The following is a 24,514-nucleotide window of genomic DNA, read 5'->3' as shown; positions in this document are numbered from 1 at the left end:
GTAGTAAATCGAAATTTCAAAAGAAATTCAAAATAAAGGTTCCCTCTTCCTGGGAATTCAATCGTTGCCCGGAAGTAGAGTCGGTTGAATTCTTCCTCGGACTGAAATCGCAGCAGAATCCAGCGCAAATGTGCAGGAAGGACTGAAAGCAGTGGCTGTTCGACGTCTATTATCTCATTTTTATGGACATTCAGTATTCACCCGGAACCTATCCTGTCAAATATTATACTATTTGATGCCTTTTTTCATAGTCGCGTCTAATAAGCCGAACAGAAGGTGCTCGTGAGTATCGGCAAATAACGGACAGTAAGTTAGATGTTGACAGCAGAGATCTTACCGTCCAAACATGATGCTTTGACAGAAGTGCATCGCCGGTATGGAGTCTTTCATATGTTATTTAGTGCTGTTAGCTCCACTTCTTGTCCATTCTGCTGTGAAACCAGCTTCTTTTGAAGAAGACTTGAGAAATCAGGAAGAGGTACAAGAGTTTGGTAAGTTACTCTGAGAAAGTTATTTAAATAGGCTCAACAAGGAAATACGAGTTCAAACTACCAAATATACTGGTTTCTTAAATGAAGACATATCTTTAATATGGGTCATCTTGATTTGTGAGTTCAGTCTTCCGTCCTTTTCCTGTTTTGACTCAGTCATGACTGCTTATGTTAGTTCATTTCCTCAAACAGGGATGGTGCTGTAATTGCAGACTGAATGCAAAGGGCTTCTCTTGCAGAAGAGTCTATGTTTGGGTCACTGTATGATCATATAAATAAACTTACCTACAGTCTGTAGTACTGACCAATGAATATCTAATCTTGAATGTGTTGTTTTGTGATTTAAAAGGTGTGTGTTGGTAGTGGTGTTCTGCAGGAATGGTGATATACTGTATGTGCATTACTTCATCCAGATGCGCTCAGCTCCTTACTGTCAGACTTTGATGTGGTGCCTGTATCAGGACTCCAGCTTCACTCGGTCAGGAAGAGGGATGTAGATGCCCAGTCACATGTGGAGCGGCTGGTCAGCTTCACAGCTCTCCAGAAGTAAAGCTAACAGATCCACACATGCCTCTCTCTTGCTATTACATGGCAGATCATGTGATAATCTGTTTGTTTATTGACTTAGTTATTCTCTAAACACCCCTGATTTCTATTATATATATATATATGTATGTGTGTATTTGTATTATTTATTTTTTATTCTATTCTATATATTTTTTTTTAAATTGCTTGTGTTTATCTCTTATGACCACCCCTGACATATTATAATAATTACATTTGTGTATTTATTATTTTATTGTATTTATTTGTATGTTTTTTAAAAACATGTTTTATAATACATTTTTATTCATATATTTTATTTATTTTTATATTATCTTTATTTATATATATAATCTCTTATCTATATTATTCATTTATTTATTTTTAATGTGTGAGAGTCTTTGTGTTATTTTCTTTGGCCTCCTCTGACCTCAATTAATGATTTTGAGGCGGATTCTTATTTTAGATTTTCGCTGCACTAAAAACATGTTCATTACATCTTTTTTCAAAGGCACTTCAATCTGTACTTGACAACAAACACACAGCTTTTCACGGACAACTTCAAGGCTGTTTTCGTAGATGAGAATGGAAAAGAGGACCAATATGATATTCAGTTACAAAATTACTTTAAAGGACACTTAGTGGGTAAGACATGCGATGAGGTTATTAGCCTCAGCTGAGAACTGAATTTTCTTGTTTTTCATCCATTATTGTTTGCTATCCCTACAGGAGAGGAGCACTCACGTGTGCAAGCGCACATAGATGGGGACGAGTTTTCAGCCCACATTCTTACTGAAGAGGCTGAATATAATGTAGAGGTGATTTGTTTACACCTGCTCCTCAAATTCTTTATACTTTAAAGCATTTACAATTAGTTTTACAAAGTACTTTTTTTACAGTATGTTTCAGTATCTCTTTTCTTGTCTTCGTTAGCCCTTGTGGCGGTTTACAGAGTCGCCCCCTGATGGCCGATTGCTGGTGTACCGCTCAGAGGACATTAAGAATATTAGTCGACTGTCCTCACCCAAAGTGTGTGGATATGTGAAAGCTAATGCCCATGATCTCCTGCCAGAAGAGGCAGCAGGACAAACGGAACAGGAGGAGGGTGTGTATTTACATATGTATAATAGATGGTAATAATAATAATGTTTTATTTATGAAGTGCCTTTCCCAAGCTCAAGGTCGCTGCACAGGGACATGACATGACAAGTAGACATGAAATCATCAAGATACACACACACACACACACACATACACATACACATACACACAGTAACTAAACACAGTAAAACACTAGACTGAGATAGGCTGAAAATACTGTGAGAAAAGTTTCATGGAAACAAACAAATCCTCATGAATGAAATAAAGCCCCGCTCACATTATCTTCTAAATATTCCGTTTTTTAATTTTTTATTTCAGAAAATATGTTATTTAACAGAATTACACTACCATTCAAATGTTTTATTTTTATAAATTAATACTTTTACTCAGTAAGGATCTATTAATTTAATCAAAAGTGACTTTTACTTCAAATAAATGCTGTTTTTTTTTAAATCAAATAATCCAGTTTTTTTTATCAGTTTCCACAAAAATATAAAGTGTGTGCCACAGCCATTTTCAACATTGGTAATAATAAGAAATGTTTCTTGAGCACCAAATCAGCATATTAGAATAATTTGTGATGGATCATGTGACACTGAAGACTGGAGTAAGGATGCTGAATATTCAGCTTAGACATCACAGGAATAAATTGAATATTAAAATCTATAAAATAAAAAATAGAAACTCTATTTCAAATTGTAATAATATTTTACAATATTACTGAATTTTTAATCAAATGAATGCAGCCTTGGTGAGTGCTAGAGAATTCAAACAACTAAAAACAAACAAAAAATTGAATCATTTGCTATTAACTTCTGAACAACAGTGTAAATCAAATGTTGTTTCATCTGTTCTTAAAGGTCAAATTGTTTTGTTTTTGGCCATTTTGAGACAGACCCATTTCGTTATGAGAGGTACCTAAATGGACAATAGATACTCAGTTTATTCACCACTCATGGTTGGCTCAGCGGGATTGTTACTGCATGAGTGTGTAGGAGTTATACATTAGTCTGACAAAGGCCGCCCATTCAAGCATGTAGTCACCCAGCATTGACCTCCTGCCATGAGAATTGAAAATATTCTGGAGACAAAGCATAATAATTCTGTTGAATAACTTCTTTATTTTTCGTCCTCCATTATAATATTCATGGAAGTCCCCATTGTGTAGCTTTAAATTGGTTAGATCCATTTATGGATATTGATGCTTTGGGATTTACATAACTAATAAAATATAAAAAAAACTCATAGTGCACCATGTTTAGATGGTTTATATGTTTTGAATGCAGAGCCACACAACAGAGAGAGGAGATCTGCACACGACCACAAGAAGAACACCTGCCCGCTGCTGTTAGTGGCAGATCATCGCTTCTTTAAGCACATGGGCCGTGGAGAGGAGAGCACCACCCTCAACTACTTGGTGAGCAAAAGCAAACAAAATAGAACTGGACAGGAGGCATGCCATTGTTCTTGTACTGTACAACAGAGCGGTTTGATGCACTGGGGATTCATATTAACACCATGATATCAGATTTATTGATAAAAGTACATTGAATTTGAGCATTTTGTGTTTTTCAGATTGAGCTGATAGACAGAGTGGATGATATCTATAGGAACACATCCTGGGATGATAATTTTATAGGTTACGGTGTGCAGATTCATCAGGTGACCTTGATAACTTTCTCAGTTTTCATCTTTTCTCTGATGAGTTTTACTCCTAGTTTTTCTTTATATTTGTTAAGGGGATAATTAAACAGTTGAAATTTGAAAGGCATGAAAAAGGGTGCAAAGGCACTTTAAAAATATGTTCCATATGACCTGTGAATTTATAACAAGGTTTCAAGTTCTTGAATGAATCACTGAAGTGGTTCATTAATATGTTCTGAATGATTCATTCACAAATCAAACTGATCCATTTCTTGAGCACAATTTATCATTTCACAAATTTATCAGTAAATAACAACTTCATTTTAGTCTGTTTCTCAAATAAAGGCTTCAGATGATTTGTAATACAACACGCTAGTCGTATAAACCACTTTTCTGATACCTTTATGCTGCTTTACATCCTTTCTAAAGCTTGAAAGCTCCAGGCTGCATGGAAAAGAACAACCGGAACATTATTCAAAACGCTTCCTTTTGTGTTCCGCAGAAGCAAGAAAATCATACAGGTTTATGGGATTGTCCCAATGCATCCCTGAATTTTTCATTTGTAGAACTGGTGACTCAAGTCAAAGTGATAATAGCAGCTGACTCAACTCTTAATGTTAGTTTCATTAGACCACCAAAATTTCCAGACTTTGTCACATGGCTTGTAGCATACTCCAGGTGTGACTTAATCTGGGCCTTTCTCAGAAGTGGCTGTTGGCGTCTGGATATTTTCTCCCATTGTGACGAAATCCATTTCATGCATTACAGTGGAGTTCATGTGCTCAATGCTTTGCCTTTTTAAAAGCTTGTTATAACTTTATCTCAATGTGCAAAGTTTGATGAGTTAGTGTTATCTTGCCATCTAAGATGTAAATATGCCAACAGATAATCATAAATAAGGAGCCCACAAAACTTGCCCCAGGAGAGATTCACTACAATATGGATGGAAGCCCACTTGATAGAACTGGCAATGTGTGGGATGTGAAGAAGCTTCTGGAGGTAAGTGGCATGGAATCCTTGGAAATATACACAGGTCAAATTGTTATGATCAATCCATAACAACAGTCCAGTTTTGGGGTCAATGATGTTTATGTACTTTGTATTCGGGTCCGATGATATTGGCTGCAGACTGTGAACAAATGATCGCAAATGCAACAAAAAGATATTTCAATTAATGAAGACAGTTAGGATTTGTCAGATATCATCTGGCTTGGGTGTGTGCCAGTGTTTCCTGCACAAATAAATCAAGTCAGCGTGAGGTCCGATTCACTAAACAGTGACTCTTGGTTTGATTTGAATCATACTAACTCTGTTTGTGAATTCATTCACAATAGACTCTTACTGAACTGTGAGCCATTTTTCTATTGTTTGATTAGAAATGAACCGAGATCCGCTACTGTTTGCGAACCTCAAATAAGTCTATTTACCGACAGGATGTTCATGTGACAATGTGTATTTAAAGATATTCAAAATGTTATTTAAATTAATATTTTTTTTATTAAATTAATTAATTTAATGGTTTTCTAAAAAAATATATTGTATAGAAATAATATTAGTCAAAGGGCAACATTTTTTAAATAACATGTTGGAACCATTATCCCAATGTTATATATATATATATATATATATATATATATATATATATATATATATATATATATATATATATTTTTTTTTTTTTTTTTACAAAAAAAGAGACATGATACAATTATATCAGAATCACTATATTAAATATGTTTGCACCAAATGTATATTAAAATGTAAAGAAACTTCTGAATGACAATCTCTATCAAGTAATTCTGTAATTCTTTTCATTTTAAAGAGTCATTTGACTTCTAAAGCTGAGAGCCAGCTTTTTTTTACATTTTTTTAAGAGGAGCCCCGAAACACAGATTTGTAGACTCTCATCCTTCTCTGGGTTTTCTTCAGCAATTCAGTTATGACATCGCAGACAACGCCTCTGCAGTTTGCCTTGCCCATCTCTTCACCTATCAGGACTTTGATGATGGCACTCTGGGTCTGGCATACGTGGCCCCTTACAAACAGGGATTGGGAGGGCTCTGCCCTAAACGTAAGGATCTCTACAACTCTGATCAATGGAATCGCACTCAACAGCACTTGACTTTGCACATTCATTTTGTCTTACAGCCTACTATCCATCACAGTCTGTCAGGAAACCCAGTTACCTGAACACTGGCTTGACAAGCACCATGAATTATGGGAAAACTATTCTGACTAAGGTTTGCATACATTGCTTTAAATACCACTTGGATTTTGTAAACTAGATGTTTTTTAGCAGGAAGCACAGTGATGTATCATCTATCCAGGAAGCAGATCTTGTAACCACTCATGAGCTCGGACACAACTTTGGAGCTGAACATGATCCAGACAATATAGCTTCCTGTGCGCCCAGCGACGACCAGGGCGGCAAATATGTCATGTACCCTATTGCGGTCAGCGGAGATCACTTCAACAACAAGGTATTATCCATCCTGTGCTAAATTATTTCTTTTGACATGTAGTTACTTTTTCTCACTCACCTATTGTTTCCCTCAGCGCTTCTCCAGCTGTAGCAGGGCCTCAGTCAGTAGGGTGTTAAATGTTAAGGCCCACCAGTGCTTTAAGGAGAGGAGCAGTAAGCTGTGTGGGAACTCCCGTGTGGAGGAGGACGAAGACTGCGACCCTGGACTGCTTCATCTCAACGACGACCCCTGCTGCACAGCTAAGTGCAAGTTCAGGAAGCAGGCACAATGCAGGTAAAGAAGCTAAACGTGATTGACCAATATATCAGCCATTTAGAGATTATTGGCATCAGCTTTGCCCAGATCTAATCACAATAGTGACCGCCCACTATTTCACTATTTGGTCTATGTTTCTGAAGTATTTTCATCTTCATAGGGATTTCAAAAAATACCATGCCCTGAACCAGACCAACAAGCTCTGAGATGTATCAAGATATTAATACATAAATTAAATGAACTTTTTTAAAATAAATTGAAAAAAAAAACTGTACTTAATGTCTTTTATGGGTTGTTTTTTGCCCAATAAATTACGCTATCAAATAAAAACACTATACAACTATAATTTATAGACATTGGTATATATTTATAGCAAAATGTATTTATATATGTGTGTATACACTACCATTCAAATGTTGTTTTTTAAGAAATTAATACTTTTATTCAGCAAGGATTCATTAAATTGATCAAACGTGACCGAAAAGACATTTATAATGTCAAATAAACACTGTTCTTTTGAACTTTCTAGTAATCACAGAATCCTGAAATCTTGTGTTTACACAAAAATATTAAGCTTGCACAACTGCTTTTAGTATTGATAATAGTAAGAAATGCTTTTGAGCACCAAATCAGCATATTATAATGATTTCTGTAGGAATTATACTCACACAGTGAGTATTTGTGCCTGATTTGTAATACAAATTTGGGTAACACTTTACAATAAGGTTCATTAGTTAACATTAGTTAACTACCTTAGTGAACATGAAATAAGAATGAACAATACTTCTACAGTATTTATTTATCTTAGTTAATATAATTTCAACATTTACTAATACATTATTAAAATCAAAGGTTGTATTTGTTAACATTCGTTAATGCACTGTGAACTAACATGAACAAACAATGAACAGCTTTATTTTTTATTAACTAACGTTAACAAAGATAAACTAATACGGTAACAAATGTATTGATCATTGTTAGTTTGTGTTAGTTGATACATTAACTAATGTTAACTAATGAACCTTATTGTAAAGTGTTACCCAAATTTGTTTTCTGTGACCCTCAGTGACAGGAACAGCCCCTGCTGCAAGAACTGTATGTTTGAAAGTGCAGATAAGATCTGTCAGGAGACCATCACTGCCACATGCAAGAACATGTCGAGGTGCACAGGTCAGCCTGCTCACACTAACTTTAATGACACGTCATAATATAATAACTAATAACATAAAACGCCACACTGTCAGTGTAGTTTATCCAGACCACTACTGACCACACCTCTTATATTTGGTTGGTTAACTTTTTAACCCTTGTGTATCCCAGGCAACAGCAGTGAGTGCCCCACGCCTGGTAACCTGGTTGATAATACAGAGTGTGTGGACAAGGGTCGATGTTGGAAAGGCGAGTGCAAGCCTTTCTGTGAGGCCCTGCATAACCTTGAGTCCTGCGCCTGCAATGGTAAATGTCTCAACAAACCCTCCTGTGTTCACACTAGTGCCCAACAGAGATAACTGTTTGAATGACCAGTGTTGATACCTAGTGAGCAGCGATGGACAATATAACGTTGTTTCTATATATGGCAGACTGAGGCTAGTTGTCACAATTTGTTTTACTTCAGTTGATATTTTTCCATTTCTATGTAGACACAGACTTTAATATCTTCGCTACAATAAAGCTTTTGAACATTTACTCCATTATTGCCCGGGAAAAAAGATGTGGGTCATATTTAGTTTTTTTAATTAATTTTTTTTTTTTTTAATTACTAATTAATTGTATTAATCTCAGTAATATTTTTTCATGGTTTTGAAATTAGATTTTGATTTATTTGATCAAATACACATTAATATTGTGAAATATTATTACAATTTAAAATAAGTGTTTTCTATTTTAATATATTTTAAAACGTAATTTATTCCTGTGATGGCAAAGCTAAGTTTACTTCAGTGTCGCATGATCCTTCAGAAATCGTTCTAATATGCTGATTTGATGCTTTAGAACCATTTTCTTATTATCAAAGTTGATTTTTTTTTATAAAAACCATGATGCATTTTGTCAGGTTTCTTTTATGAAAAGAAAGTTCAAAAGAACAGAAAAACTTTTGATAGTGTAAATACAGACCATGTGACTTTATCCCCAGTCTTCCCTATATGACAGCATGTAAGATGTATAAAAAGGCTGAAATTACAGGAACATTTAGGCTATTTTACACAAAATGTACTCCAAATAAATATAAACAGAACCTGCACATATATTGGCATTTGTCATTATGACGTTGACCGATATTAGCCTGTTAATTGGAATGGTCCGTGTCCACTAGCACTTACACACTCTAATAATCGTGTTCACTGTTTTAGCCTCCATTATGAATGCAAAAGTGCTGAGTCCGTCCATTTGCTGTGATGTTTTTCAGAGACCGAGGAATCGTGTAAAGTGTGCTGTAGGAGCAGAGACGGGCTGTGCACTCCCTTTTTTAGGGGAGAGTTATTTCTTTACCTGCGCAAGGGCAAACCCTGTACCGTTGGCTTCTGTGATGGGGCTGTGAGTGCATCGCTTGCCTATCTTTTAACAATGATCATTTATCAGACTGAGAATAGTGTTTTCTATAAATGCTGTTGTGGTGCTCATTTCAGGGCAAATGCATGAAGCAGGTCCAAGATGTCATTGAACGTTTATGGGACTTCATAGACAAACTGGACATCAACACATTTGGTAAGAAATGACAGTGAATTTAGCTAGGAATCATGCCGTGAAATTGACTTTTTCTGTATATTTAGTAAATGCTCTTTTCTACCAACGTGCAGGGAAGTTCTTGGCTGACAACATAGTGGGATCAGTGGTGGTCTTCTCTCTCCTGTTCTGGATTCCCCTAAGCATACTGGTGCACTGTGTGGTGAGACTTATTTCACATATTTCAATATGTTTTTCTAAATTGATTTTGTGTGAATTGTCTGAAAATCTGTTGTTTACTCACTGTCTTGTAGTTCTAATCCTCTGTCACTTTCTTCTGTGAACTTGTGGTAGAATATACAATCCATGCAAATAAGTGAATGTGAATTTGGACTGTCAAGCTCCAAAAAGGACAAAACAAATAAAAGTGGCCCATATGACTTGTACACTATATTCCAAGTCTCCTAAAGCCAAGCGATATTTTTAATATTTATTAATATTTTGAATTAGCATTTATGTTTTAGTGATTAGACGGATAGACAGAGGTTTATCAACCAAACAGTTATTGCAAGAGTAGGTTTATCAAAAAATTGTGTTGTACGTTGTCTACTCTTTAAACAGGATTATGGTAAAAAGGTAACACTATGGCAACAGCTTTCTTACCTGTACGCGACAGCGCTTTGCTTCAGGCGGAGCGGACAGTACGGCAGTGTTTTAGGTCAAACGGAGAGGGAAAAAAAGGAACTGTGTTTGTGGTCATCCGGTATGAAATGTTGACTACAAACACAATTTATTTTTCTTCAGATTTTCCGTCGCTAAGTTCTCTCCGTATTTACGAATCTTTGTTGGAAACTGAAAGCAACTCACTCCCGTTAAACATTTACTCTTTGTATTCTTTTACCCGGGAACAATACAAGTCGACACCATTATGACTCCAAGTTTACTAAGAGGTATTTCCTACCAAAGCAAGGCGGAATTGGACTCTGGTCAAGTGTATCCTTAAAGATCGGTGGGTGTGGCCTTGGGTGGGAACATGTACAGTGTATTATGGGTGTTGATGTTTTCCAACCTATTTGGCAAAAGGGAAGACAGACAACAGCATTTTTTCTCTTGTCGGGTAGCACCGTATCTTTTTTTCTTTTTCCTTTTATTCTCCTGTATAGCCAGCCAAGTTTTATTGAAATCCCATTTTGCTAGCAGTTAACAAGCATCTAATATTTTCATCTAATATTAATATATTTTATTTTATTTCAGCTTTTTTCAATCAACAAAAAATGATTTGTAATAGTTTAATAAGAACAATGTGAGGAACAGTCTGAAATTTGATGGTATTTTTCCATAGCCTCATTTGTATTGCTGTCACATGCTGTCACAATGTTACAAAGAAGTAAATGCATTTTGGTGATTAAATAATGAAATAATTTTTGGCTAAACAAGATATTACAGTGATCATCTCTCTTTGCTTGCTAACAGGACAAGAAACTGGATCAACAATATGAGGAAAACTCCAAAACCATGATGTACCCTTCTGTAAGTCCTTCTGTCACAAAACTACAACTTCCAACATGGACTCCTTACTCATGTAGCGGAGATCAGAATACTAACAGACTAACACACTAATATGCATTAAAGTCATTCAGGACCCCAAAGTAACATAATAACATTCAGTTAGCATGGCATCTTTAATCAGGGCTAGTAGTGTATGACTTGTGGCTTGTTTGCTCTGACCCTTGTGGAACTGCAGCCGATGGTGGTGGAGGTGTGTAGTAGAGCTCTTAACTCAGGTGAGTGTGCGTCATACCCCCCCCTCTCCCTCTCCGGGTGTGACGAGTCTGAGCGCGCTGGTTGTGACGTGTCCGATGGGCCGACAGAGTTCAGTTCAGCTTGTCCTGTATGTCTCGTGCATTCAGTGTCAGTGAGGATGTGCTGGCGGTTTCTGGTTCAAACGTGTTTTCTGGATGCAGTTCAGTAATTGAGCGTTTTAAATGCACGGCTTTGAAACTCTCTTGATACTGCATACGCTACAGATGCCCTTCTCTTCATTTGATTTGGTTCAAGAGATTGCATATTTTGCTGCATCTAACTCAAGTGTAGCATGCTGTTCATGTTATGCATAGGGATGGGCATCAGTTTGTCTACTTAAAATTGAAGTTTTGGTTAATCAGTAGTTGGTTTACGTACACAAGCACAATACAGATGTTTTTCCATCGTGTCTTGGTGTTAATTCAGTCAGTGTTTTAAGATGTGTCGTCATGTTAAAAAATACTTCAAAACACTTAGTTTCATGACATTTTGTTCTCGAAAACCTCCGGGTTTTTTTATTGCGGTGTCTAGATCAGTGGGCCTCAACCAGGGGACCAGGGCAACTCAATTATTCAGTTTTATTAAAAACAATAATTAAAACATAATTAAATTGCTAAAAACAAAAAATTCAAGATGTAAACAAATTATTTACTGTTATAGAAAAATATACAGATTGTTTTTATCTTTTTGAATCACAAACAATATTGTTTAATTAATTGAATACATCAATACACCCAGTTTATTTTAATAATAATAATTTGTTACATTATATTATATAACGCTTTACATATGAAAGGGGGGAATCTCCTCAACCACCACCAAAGTGCAGCATCACCTGGATGATGCGACGGCAGCCATTCTGCGCCAGAACGCCCACCACACACCAGCTTATTGGTGGAGAGGAGACGGTGATGAAGCCAGTCAGTATATGGGGATGATTAGGAGGCCATGATGATAGACAGAGGCCAATGGGCAAACTTGGCCAGGATGCTGGGGTTAAACCCCTACTCTTTTTCTTTTTTTTAATGACCACAGAGAGTCATGATCTCGGTTTTAAAAACTAATATAATAGACAATATAGGATCTTTATATAGGGATATTTTAAAGAAATTTGTTTGTAATGTTGTTTATACTGTATGTCTATGTGGTGTTTTTAATATGCTTTAAGACAAACCATGTGCAAATTCTTCATTCAACACCATTTCTGAGTATTTTCTACTTAAAACTGCAGTGTACCACCAAAGTCCGTCTCAAAAACACCCTGTTTACCATCACAAAAACCAATCTTGTCAATGTGCGGAGCGGGGCTTTTCTTCACTGACTTTCTATGATGTTCAAAGTGTTTCTAAGGATGCTGATTTTTTTGAAGGTAGCTGTCTGACTCGAAGATGGCGAACGGGAACATGGTTTGTGTAACATTAGCAACACATTATTAACCGTTTAATAAGGTAGTCAAGCCAAAAGCTAATCATATTAATTACCGTTATGTCTCCAACATTGTAAAGAGCGACACATACAACACTTTACCATTCTGATACCCCGCTTTGTAGATGACCCTGTATAATTTGTTCTTCTTCTCATAAATTGCTGAATTAAACCAATATTTCCACTTGCCATTGTGTAACGTTTCCTACAGTTGACCGAGTGGTCATTCATGGTCAAACATTTAAATATGTCATTTTGATTATCAAAGAAGTTTTAACTGCAGGTGTGTCTACTACTGTGTTGGACAGTGCGGGGCCTTTGAGTCAAAAAGGTTGCAAACCACTGGTCTAGATGTTTTTGACTGGAAGAAAGAAACTTATGATACACAATTATAATGCTTTCATAATCGATCATTGCTGTCACTTCCAAGTACTTGTGCCCATCCCTAGTGATGTAGCGAATACCATGATAAGCTGTTCGGAAGTCTTCCTTACTGATTCTGTTATAAACTTCTATCCTTAGAGCGCAGAGATGCTGAGCAGTCAGGAATCGGTGCCCTTCCGCATTGTCAAGGTCCCTCATCCGCATTCAGTGCCAGCTCGACCTCAGCCCTCAATGGGCCCCGCCGTGTCATCGGCACAGGAGACGCTCGCCGCCCCAGGCCCTGCCAACCTCTCCGCCGCACCCAGAGTGGATCCGCTGCGAATGGCCACAATCGAGGAGGACCCCAGCGGAGACTCCTCTCACCTGGACGAGGAGGAAGGCTTCCCTCCAAGCGGCACAGCTGCCAGGTCCTTCGAGGACCTCACCGGACAGGCAATGCCATCCCGCGGGGACAAGAGACGGCTGAAGAGACAGGCGCGCATTGACAGTAAGGAGACCGAGTGCTGAGGACACTCGTATTCAAGGCAAAGATCACTCGATTAAGACAAGAGCCGTAATAAACGGTGCAATCAGGCTTCATTTTGTTGGTGCACTTAAAACTGTATGTGATGTGTAGACTGCTGACACATTTCGGTTGTTTTTTTTTAGAAATTTTGTAGCATTCATTTAATGCACAAGTGTCGTTGTTACAAATATAGTGTCATTTAAAAGCAAGTCAGTAACTGGCAAGAGAAATTAGAATTTTGGTGAATATAAAAATTAAAGGAATAAATTCAACATGTCTTTGGACAGCTGCGAAATGCGACTAGCCTATCGGTTTTTAAAAGCAAGAAAAAATACATGTTGACAGTTATGAACTTGAATTAATTTACAATGAAAGTTTAAGGGATGAAAGTGAAAATGAAAATTCAGCCATTTGCTCACCCTCATGTCGTTACAAACATGAATAGCTTTCTCTCTTCTGTGGAACAACTAAAGAAAACATTTAGAAAATTGTGTGTGTAGAGGAGGACACTTTTTTTTTTTTTTGGTCCAAACATTGAGAGTCTAATATTTTTTGGACCCTATTAACTTTCATTGCATGGATAAAAACAGTATAAAACATTCTTCAGAATATCTTCTTTTGTGTTCCACAGAAGAAAGAAAGCGAGTAAATAATGACAGAATTTTCTTTTTAGTGTGAACTATTTGCCTCTTATACTTCCGCTGTAACTATTTAGGTACTTTTAGTTGTTTTTATAATCTAAAGTACAGATCAAAATTATTTTATTGTGGTAACTGACAAATCAGATGCTGTCTATAGAGCTTAAAGGGACAGTTAACCCAAAACAAATTCTGTCATTGTTTTATCGCCCTTATGACTTTCACCGGAGGGAATTCAGGTTTCATTAAAAATACATTAATTTGTGTTTTGAAGATGATTGTACGTCTTATGGGTTTGAAACGACATGAGGCTGAGTAAATGATGGCAGAATTTTTTTGGGGGGGAACTACCCCTTTAACTTGTATTTAACCTAAAATATTCCTTTAATACAGTCAATATGTGCCTTGTAACACAGTTCCAGTAGTGCAAATTCTTGTATTCTCACTCCTTTATACCTCATTAAAAGCACGAGCAGCAGGCCTACAGCACGCTTTATACGTGTCATCACACTTTTAATGTTGCACTGGTCGACTAGCTGACAAAATTCAAGTTATGCATGTTCTATGCCATATGTATATAAATTACTTGTGTGTTTATGGGAACTGTAAGAGATGCTATTTATGAGTTTTCTTGGCTTAATGATAGAAAGTGCACAGGATGTTAAAAATGTTTTCATATATTTTAAGGCTTGTTCAGTTTAATATGTGCTCTCTACACTCTACAGCATCCCGTGTCATTTTAATATACCAGTATGAATATGTGAATCCAGGGATGTGCAGATTTCATAGATTTCATCTTTTTGCCACTAAAACGATGTATAGACGTGACCAAATTCAATCGATACTTTAAAAGTATTAGTATAGACTATTATGCCCCCCACTGTGAAATATCAGACTATGACTATTAAAGTTGAGTTTTAACAACGTTTTCATGTGCCACAAGTCAATAGACTAAATATATATATTTTGTATTGTTTCTTATATTCCTGTATATAAAATCAGAAATAATTAAACCTCTCAGTAGAAATGTCAATCTACTATCCTTAAATGTGTTTCTGATGCTTGGTTGTTAAATTTATTCAACATATTCTAGGGATATGAACCCACATAAATAAACTGTCTTCTACACTAAAGTGTTTCTAATTATTTTATGGACCTATGCTGAAAAAAATACATTGGAATTTTGCAAGGAGGTATAAAATGAAAGTGGTTATTGTCCCTACTAGAAGGTGTGTGTGTGTGTGTGTGTCTGTGTACGCCAGTAAATCAATTGGCCTCACCAAAACTTTAATACTTCAAAAATCTGAATATTTTTTGGCAGAACATCAAATATAATCTGTGACATTTGTCATTTAACTTGCTTGGGTAACTCAAAAGACTCCTTGTTTGCAAATAGGGCTGGCGGCTGGTCCTTCAACCATTTATGATTAGTGTATCCAAAAATGTTCTAATTTAAACCACAGGAACTGAATGGTATTTCATCCGCTGTGCATCATGTGACCTGAGGTTTAATCACACAGTAGGCTGCTCTCAGGGCATTTTGGGTCCACATCCCCCCAGTAAGGCAGAATGAAGGGCAAGTCAGCCACTCGCCTCTCAAGAAGTGTCCATAAATGCTCTGCCACAAACTGGTTTCCTTTATCAGAAAGATGCAGTCCATCCGAAAGATACGCTGTGAAATCCTGAGGGGGAAATTGCATTTGTTTATATTCGATAAGTTTATACATGTTCATTCACAACAGTATGTGCCTGCATGTGTGTTACCTGTCCATCTTTTTGCATGAGTGTCCAGAGATCCAGAACATCCACACCAGACTGTCCTGCAGCCTGAACGCAGGCCTGCGCATACTGACCAGCCACAGAGTTCAACCGATTCAAAGCTGAACCTGATGAAAATCATAATCAACGTGTGTGTGTGTGTGTGAGAGAGACTGAGGCTATCTTTGTAATTGAATATTAGATTACTGCTTGCTACACAGTCTATACAGCCAAATATATATTTTTAAAAATAGTATGAGAAACGGCATACAATATGCAGCGATACAAGTTGCATATGTTTTGCATGTGATCTGGATATTTTGCATTTTTAATACCGTACAAGATTCGAGGAAAATGTATTAACTGGTTCCAATTACATAATTCGAGAAACGGATCCTAAAAATGTGGCTGATATTTCCAGGTCAGTATTAAAATAAGTGGATGAATGACCAAATGAATGACCTTTTTCACCATTTAGAAATAAAACTAGAAAACGTTTTGACAGTTGTTGTACAATTACAATAGAATATATTATTCCGTTTACAGCTAAAACACCTGGTTCACATTCTTTATTATTAATTTTTGGAAGTAGAGTTGACGGTTTTGTAGAATACGTATACATCACTGTCTACATTTGTTAAGTGTACAACAGTACACTGTACCCCACAATGCAAAGCACTGAATTTACTGCAAAGCAGTAGTGTCCAGTATGCAGTACACTAGTATTGAACACGAACTAAAGTCAGGGGGTGTGTCACCTTTAAGCAAGCACTCTTTCTCCCAGGCGGCTTCTTGCAGTGGTGGTGGTGTGATGAAGATGATCTTGTCACTGGACACTCCAATAGACACCAGATATCTGACAATGTCCTTCAAATTCTCGGAGAACTCCTGGAGAGGCACGTGCTGCGCGGGGTTCTTGTCTGTAGAAAAAAAACTATTGTAAGTCTCCTACATCCCGCCGCTGTTGTTTAGCAATGATGCACAACACACGTGACATAGTCTTACCTTCCAAAGCACAATCATTAGCGCCAAAGAAAACAGTCACAGCCGCAATAGGAGCATCAGAAATGGGCACAATGCGAGGAAGCACAATCTTAGCCCACCTCGTGTTGTATCCCGACAAGCCCCTGTTTACCACGTCGCATTTTCTAATAAATTAAAGAAATGATAAAATCATCCGCTGCGCCGGTGAATAACTTACAATGCGTCCGTGTGCTGTCATGAACTCTCTACCTCTCGAGTTTATGAGATATTTCACATCCCCATCCGTTCGCTTGAAAGGCAAACTGAAACAAAAACAATACATGTTACAGCAAGTATCAAAACTCAAACGGCACAGTGTCCCAAAATGTTACCTGTGTTATAGAGTCGCCAAAGAGAATGATTTGGGGCCATACAACTTTCTTCAGTGTCGACATAGTAACAGCAACACCTGACGACTTTATAATTCCCCACAAGACTGCGAGCAAGAAGCAGCAAAGCCTTAGCGGTGTCTCGTTCGTAAATGATTCGGAGTTCAAATCTTTGAATCATTTTCTTCACGTACTGAATCCTTTCTCGTTCACTGAACTGTGTCACAGTAGAAGCGCGTGACTGCTTTCAAAGACACGCGAGTCGATAGCTGTCTTCAGAACAACTGCTTACTGTTTAATAAGTAAATAAATAATACAGCTTACAGTTACTACTGTGTTATTCCCTCCATTCTAAGCATAGCCACCTATTTATGAATGTATAAATGAATGAATGAATGAATGCATTAATTAATTAATTAATTAATACAGCCTATAATTAGTAATGTGATGTTCTGTCCATTTTTTATTAATTAGCCTCTTACTACTTAAAAATATTAGTATGTGCAGTATTTTTAGTAAGTAGAAGTAAGTTGATATTCCTACTAGCGTGCGTCCCCTTTAAGAGGTGCAGGGTGGAGCCGTACAGGAAGTGAACTGTCAACGTACGTCTCGCCAAAGCAGAGAGAGAGAGAGAGAGCACGCTACCGACCGCCGCTTTGATGAACCATATTAATAATTATTACAGCCCTACACTGCTGCATAGTGAGCTCAAAATAGAGGTATGCCCAGTGTGCTTGTTTACCAAGTTCATATTCTCCATAGTTATTTATAGAGGTGCCTATAAATGAACAAATAACAGCCCTTTTGCGTTTGCATTAGTCAAGTTAGACGTGGGTCAGGGGTGCTGCTGAATGTTTATCCTAGCAACGGGGTTCCGTTATTTTTCAAAGGGTTTTCATTAACAACGTGCTCGCGGAGAGCTCGTGCCTTCTAGTAATCACACACCTTGAGCTCGTGCGCGAGCCGAACGCATCTCTGTAGATACAAGAAAGTTATCCAAAGTTTGGCACCATTGTTTTATAGGGGCGTGGGCTCATCTCGAACCCCGAGAACATGTTTGTCCATGTTGTTTCTTAAACTCGTATAAAGGCAGTATTGATATGTAGTAATAAGTGTATAATCTGAGCAGAAATACTACGTAACTAAGGAACCTTGTTAATTGTTCATTACGCTGAGACGCTAACGTTACTTCTTGACTCATAGTTATTTGGTTCGAAGTCATTGTTGAGTGTGAATAAATATCATAAAACAATTAATTGAAATGAACTGATTCATTGGAATGAATCAAACTTACCAACACATTAATGGATATTTTGATACTTACAGTATCATGTTATAATTAAACAATATTACGACATTTTAACCAGAAAACTTTCCTATATACAGTATGTATCTAAATGTTTAGTATATGTATAAGACTCTGGAAAATACTATGTAAAAATATAGATATTGATGTCAATTTAGTCCATAGATATAAAAAATATATAAATATATGTTTAAAGCTACATAACATGCGGAAAATCCAAAGGTAAAAGGTCATAAATGGTTCTTTAAATAAGGGTCAAATTCCACCTGTGAATATCCCTAAATTTTATTAAAATATATATTTTCATAAGTAAATTATATAATTATAAATTAATTTGCTTGTATGTTTTTTTTAATAAATCTCTCAAATCTGGTTCCATTACCAAATAATGAGAATTATTTTTATCAAAAATTATTTTTTGATTTCAAGGCCTGGAAAGTCATTAAAATGTTTTGTGGTTTATCTTTATTTATCTGTTTAATTCTAATTATAGTCTCATCTAAAATATTTTATTGTCTACATATTGCACTTTCTCTTCAGTGTTAGAGTCATATGTACACTATTGGGTGTAAATTCATTAAATATTAGTACCAGCTTTACAGGAAACAACTACGGGTATGATTTTGATTAAAAAAACCTTTAAATTAATGTAACAAAACTACATGCATTTTGTGGAAGGACATTGTTTTGGTTGTGCTTGTGCAGATGAATATGACATTTACTACGAGGTTTAAGATAGATAACCAGTTTAGATTGAAAGAATCTCAGGCTAACTAGCAGAAGACGTTACTGTAGTTATACACCCATTAATAGACACTTCATTGAAAATAGCAGCACAGCACTACAACAACCATAATGAAATGACCCTTCACAATAGATAATGCTTTACAATGCTTGAACTCTGTTAGAGAGCTACATATGGCAATTTATCTTGTTTAATAAAATACTTTACTCACCTGTTGAGTAATAAAAACAGCATCTCCGTGTTGCTTTTACAACGTTTCAAATCCCTCAGTTCTCGCCATCTCCGAAAAGCCAGGCCAAAGTTTGATTCTTGTTTTATTACAAGCTCTGTCATGTTCTCTTTTTGCCAGCAGACTCTCCTCTCCTGTTTTGGAACAAGGATTGATGATTTTTTGACCAATTATTTAAATTGTGTTTATTTTTTAAAAAACTGCATAGTCTACTTTTAAATGGCGCTAAAGCTGATAAATCTCCACAGACTCTGCTGTCATCTGCTGGTAAGCTGGAGAACTGCAGCACTAGCGTCATGGTGAAGGATGTTTCGGAAAGGCAAGAAGCGCCACAGCAGCAGCAGCTCCCAGAGCAGTGAGATCAGCACTAAAAGCAAGGTCAGTTCACCAGAAGTAATCAAGTACACATGCATAAACAGCCATGTTGGCTGAATCTCCATGTGCACATTTCTGCTAGGTATAGAAAGCACATAATGCATTAGTTATGCTAAATGACATACTTTCTTAAGTATGAATTGACCCAGTATGCCTGTACTACAATATAAAAAAATGGCACCTTCATAACAGAGAGTGCAGTCTTGGCCATTATTAGCTCAAAAGGCATGCATGGATTCATACTACAAAAATCCTTATTAAAAAAGTGCAATATGCTATGATTTGGTACCTAATAATTTATAAAAGAGTGAATTGGGATTCAGCAATTGTCAATTGAGTTCTGTATTCCACAAAGTTCATTATAAACTGTAATTTCCCTTTTTTCAGTCAGTAGATTCCAGTTTGGGAGGCCTGTCTAGGTCAAGCACCGTCGCCAGTCTTGATACAGACTCCACCAAGAGCTCAGGTTAGTCCTCAATGAAACCTGTAGAAACTCAGGCGTGTATATTTTTGAGTAAGAGTATATTTTTGAGTATTTTTCAGTAAGAGTTCCTGGCCTTGTTGACCCTTCAGGTAACGCGGTGTCTGACACGTGTGCTGAGTTCAGAGTCAAGTATGTGGGAGCCATCGAGAAGCTGCAGTTTAAGATGAGTAAAACCCTGCAGGAGCCTCTAGACCTGATCAACTTCATTGATGCAGCTCAGGTAAGGATCTACAGAAGGGGAAGATGTAACCCCCCTTAAAGGTGCAGTAAGCGATTTCTGAGAAACACTGTTGATATTTGAAATCAACCCAAATTGCTCCGCCCCCAAAATGCACCAACACTCAATGCAAGAGTGGAGGTCTCTTTATTCAAGCTGACGCAAAGCAAAATAATTCTTTACGAAAAAATAAAGCAAAGATGACAAACAAATGACAAGGATGAACAAAAAATGAATACAGTACACAAGACTATGTACAAGCAAGAGTATGTTGATAGTCACCAGCAGCACACCAGCTTCAGACAAACAATGACACTCAAAACGGTCCTGTTACTGTAGTTTACAATACAGCAGCATATCTTGGTTCTGTGAAACATATCAAAACCAATGTTACACCATTCTACGTATGGAGCTGAAAAAATTCATCCTTGGCGTCAATTTTCAGGCCTTCGGTCTGTCCTGTGATGGAAAGCTTTTCCAATATTCCCACAGGTCCTAAAACTCTTGCCTGATCAAAAACCTTGTATTTTCAGTGATATTCCTGACCTTTTCTCTTTTGCAATCTCTATATTCTCTATATCTCTATATTGTTTTTACACTCAAATCTCCCTCTTGCTCACTCTCTCTCCTCCCCCATAATGAATGGGCGCGCCCCCTGCTGCTGATTGGCTACAATTTTGTTGTGGCGCTGGTCTGATCGACTTTCAACAGTGTTTCTCAGAAATCTTCTCAGACCTCTAATCTAGCGAACTGTATAAAATATACAGTATATATATATATACAGTTATAGTACTTTTTTTTTTTGTCGTCTGTCTGAAGCTGTTTAAAAACCTAATCTCATGTATTCACTTTAAAGCAAGACGGAAAACTGCCGTTTGTGCCTGGAGATGAGGAAATGATTCTGGCAGTGTCCAAGTATGGAGTTAAAGTGGCCTCATTAGACCAGTGTGTGAGTTGACTCAATGTCATTGTTAACCGTTAATATGAGAGATTTGCCTCTTTTTCTTTTTACACGAAATAAAAGAGCATGTTGAGAGAAGCTTGAAATTCATGTTCACAAAATAATGAGGACCTGCATGTCTTGAAACCGAACATCTATCTACACCACTATGAAATACATGATTTCAGTGTAATGGCATGGCTGGGTATCTGATATGTTATTGATTCTCTGTTTTCTCAGGATGTGCTTCACCGTCACCCGCTATACCTGATTGTGCGTATGCTTTGCTATGATGATGGTCTGGGTGCTGGAAAGAGCCTGCTCGCACTGAAGACCACTGATGCCAAGCAACATGACTGCAGCATCTGGGTGTATCAGTGCAGCAATGCGGTAAGACCTTAATACAGGAAGTGTTTCTGAGAGCATATAAAGATCTGATAATGTAGCAGAAATATTTAGTATTTCATTATTTATGTATGTATTTTTTTTTTTAATTGAAGTAACCATCATTTTATTAGAACAAAAAGCTACTTTATTTAAAATTAATTCCTGTGATGCAAAGCTGAATTTTCAGCATCATTGCTCCAGTCTTCAGTGTCACATTATCCTTCAGAAATCTTTTAATATGCTGATTTGGTGCTCTAGAAACATTTCTTAATTATCAGTGTTGAAAACAGTTCAACAGCTCAAAGCTTGGGTAGACAATTTCGGGGAGGCTAGCAATAGCAAGCTAGCTTTAAAAAAAAGCACCCTTCAGAGCGTCCCCAAAGCCATACCTCCTCCGAAACACATGAACGTGCACAGCCAGATCAGTCTGTGACGAGGTGGCGGCGTTAAACAACCTCATGACTCAAAGCACTTAACATTACAGTTATAATGAATGTAAACAACTTAGAGCTCTGACTTACTGTACCACCTGACTGCTGCTGATTCATTTCACCATTGACAGAGCTGCCATAGAAACACATGAACGGAGTCTGAGGATGTGAACGGCTCTGAGTAAAACGTCACAGGTTGGCATCTCTTAATTGCGGTTATGACATGGCATGAACGCTGCATAAGCTCGTTGTTTTGGTTCCTGAAGAAAATGTTAAAGGTGGCTGCTGTTTGTTTGAGGTGCTCAGTGACTGTTTGTCTACTGTCTACAAAAAGTGTCACCCTACCCTAGCTTTAAAAGGCCCCTATTATGGATTTTTGAAAATGACCTTTCATGCAGTGTGTAACATAGCTCTTCGTGAATGAAAACCTCCTGCAAATTTTAAATCTGAAATTGCACCATATAAATGTATGGTCTTTCAAAAGTAAGAGTCGACTCTGAGTCAATTAAATTAATCGTTTTTTAAATGAGTCATAAGCCGTTTCTTTGTGACGTCAAGACGAAACATTAGCATATTGCCCGCCCATGTATTGTGCAGACACTAGGGAAAACTTGAAACTCAAACCTGCAGCTGTCTCATGTCGAGAAGACGCTGTGCTCTACAATGTGAAGGTAAAGCCAGTTTTTTTTTTTTCACTGCCCAAGGACAAGCATGTGAAGAATCAGAGGTTGAAATTCATCTTTACCACGATACCACAGCAGTATAATTTAACTTTTACTCTAAACTTTTACTGTTCCCTTTATTTTACTGACGACTGCTTCTCAAATCTCGGAGTTCAATGCAGGATTCGCAAACCGCTTGCTCTTGAAAGATGGTGTTCAAAATACTTAGTTTTGAGTTTTATATTATGTAGGTCTCCTGCTAACTGGGTAACTCAATTTATTAATACTTCTGCTAATCAGTTGTGGGCCACTAGTACCTATGACTGTCTATTAATGCTGATTGTCTGTCATTCTCACTACTTTGAGTAAAGATTAAGCATGGAGAATTTTTTATATTACATCAGTCATTCACGCTAGAGCTCGCCTAATGTTTACATTGCATACATGCACTGTTATTGATTCAGTTTCCACGTGATCACTGCAGTATATTATAAAAATACTCGGTAAATAAATTAGTACATGTAAAATAATCAGTTTGTTGATGGACATGTGAGGAATTACAGTTGCAACATCTCATAATGTATCACTGAGAAACTTCCTGCTCGAGTTTTTGTTATCGATGCGCGCGCTGTACGGTAGTACGTGGTAAACCAATCACAACAGACTGAGCTGTCTGGCCAATCAGAGCAGAGTAGCTCACGGAAAGGAGTGATTTAGAGCGTTTGGTTCATCTGACGAGTCATGTGAGAATCATTGAAATGTGGTGATGTGAAAATGTATATTATGAGGAAATGAAACAGTTTTTTGACCTTTGATGCATGTAAACCTGTTGTAAGAGACTCCAAAACAACATTTAACACTTTAAAATAGCATAATGGGGCACTTTAATATTTTTGATGGTACTTTATTCAGAATTCTTTGATAAATTAATTTCTCTTTCAAAAAATCCTTACTGTCCGCAAACTTTTGAATGGTAGTGTATATTGAAAACTCTTAACACATATTTTTTCTGCTCTGCAGGAACAAGCCCAGGCCATCTGTAAAGTCCTGTCCACCTCTTTCGACTGTGCTCTGGCCTCAGAGAAGTCCTGAGGACTGCTGGGAACGCTCCTGTTCTTCCACCCTCACTGGTTTCTTCAGCAGGAGGAGGAAGTCAGTCTGTTTGTGGAAGGTGCCCTTTTTAAACAGATATGCTGGAATTTGTCTCACTTTGATTAATGTTAGTACAGCGGTTCAGTCTTTGTTCAGTATGAAAGGGCAGCCATCTCAACCACGTTTACACCATTTTCATTAGACCCAGCATCCTCTTCTCCTAACAGCCCCACCCCAACCCAAAAGTCCAAGTTCGGGCTGCGTCTATTTTTGTAACCTAATTTAATCTTATTTAATGTAAATATACATCAACCTCAGAGCACATTTCTCACTGTGGGCCAGGGAATCCGTGATTTCTTGGGCTGTAGTGGGATTTGTGTTAAGCATGGTACATTAATGTCAGTGGAACACAAATATGCTGTAAAACCCAAACCCCCTGCACTTCTGAACATGCCCTTCTTCTGTCATCCTCCAGTGTCTTGGTCCAAGTGGGATCGGATCAGTTAATACGGTACAATAAATCAATGCGAATGTAATTTGGAGTTTCTTCTCATGTTTTTTTCCTCATCCCCAATAGATGGCAGTGCTCTTTAACCTATT

General features: G+C 37.2%; 3 protein-coding genes across 4 annotated transcripts; 2 read left to right on the top strand and 1 right to left on the bottom strand.

Annotated features, from left to right (window-relative positions):
- Positions 1-51: 51 nt before the first annotated feature.
- Positions 52-15,069, top strand: adam17a (ADAM metallopeptidase domain 17a). Of its 2 annotated transcripts, XM_077240056.1 has the most exons (20): positions 52-491; positions 905-1,037; positions 1,546-1,679; positions 1,764-1,852; positions 1,968-2,139; positions 3,422-3,552; positions 3,711-3,797; positions 4,665-4,778; positions 5,709-5,850; positions 5,928-6,019; positions 6,107-6,259; positions 6,336-6,535; positions 7,584-7,687; positions 7,838-7,972; positions 8,925-9,052; positions 9,145-9,223; positions 9,316-9,404; positions 10,655-10,711; positions 10,926-10,965; positions 12,932-15,069. In XM_077240056.1, the coding sequence occupies exons 1-20, from the start codon at positions 377-379 to the stop codon at positions 13,276-13,278; spliced, it is 2,541 nt and encodes an 846-aa protein (XP_077096171.1). In that variant the 5' UTR covers positions 52-376; the 3' UTR covers positions 13,279-15,069. The 2 variants fall into 2 exon arrangements, with proteins under 2 accessions (XP_077096171.1, XP_077096172.1); XM_077240057.1 differs by lacking the exon at positions 10,926-10,965.
- Positions 15,070-15,206: 137 nt separating this feature from the next.
- On the bottom strand, positions 15,207-17,350 carry iah1 (isoamyl acetate hydrolyzing esterase 1 (putative)). The gene is made up of 6 exons (XM_077240061.1): positions 17,050-17,350; positions 16,928-16,980; positions 16,700-16,842; positions 16,453-16,614; positions 15,701-15,822; positions 15,207-15,618 (listed from the first exon to the last, which is right to left on the bottom strand). Exons 1-6 carry the CDS (start codon positions 17,110-17,112, stop codon positions 15,445-15,447), a joined length of 717 nt encoding a protein of 238 aa, XP_077096176.1. The 5' UTR covers positions 17,113-17,350; the 3' UTR covers positions 15,207-15,444.
- A 260-nt stretch (positions 17,351-17,610) lies between these two features.
- Positions 17,611-24,450, top strand: itgb1bp1 (integrin beta 1 binding protein 1). Its single transcript, XM_077240062.1, has 7 exons — positions 17,611-17,765; positions 19,575-19,704; positions 20,089-20,167; positions 20,275-20,405; positions 21,259-21,351; positions 21,583-21,732; positions 23,843-24,450. Exons 2-7 carry the CDS (start codon positions 19,633-19,635, stop codon positions 23,912-23,914), a joined length of 597 nt encoding a protein of 198 aa, XP_077096177.1. The 5' UTR covers positions 17,611-17,765; positions 19,575-19,632; the 3' UTR covers positions 23,915-24,450.
- Positions 24,451-24,514: the final 64 nt, after the last annotated feature.

This window comes from Siphateles boraxobius, unplaced genomic scaffold, assembly GCF_051911475.1.
Source record: "Siphateles boraxobius isolate OS27281-9 unplaced genomic scaffold, OSU_SipBor_1 22, whole genome shotgun sequence".
In the NCBI taxonomy this organism is placed as follows: Eukaryota; Metazoa; Chordata; class Actinopteri; order Cypriniformes; family Leuciscidae; genus Siphateles; species Siphateles boraxobius.
The sequence above is the reverse complement of the archived record's forward strand: the minus strand, read 5'-3'. Positions and strand labels throughout refer to the sequence as shown.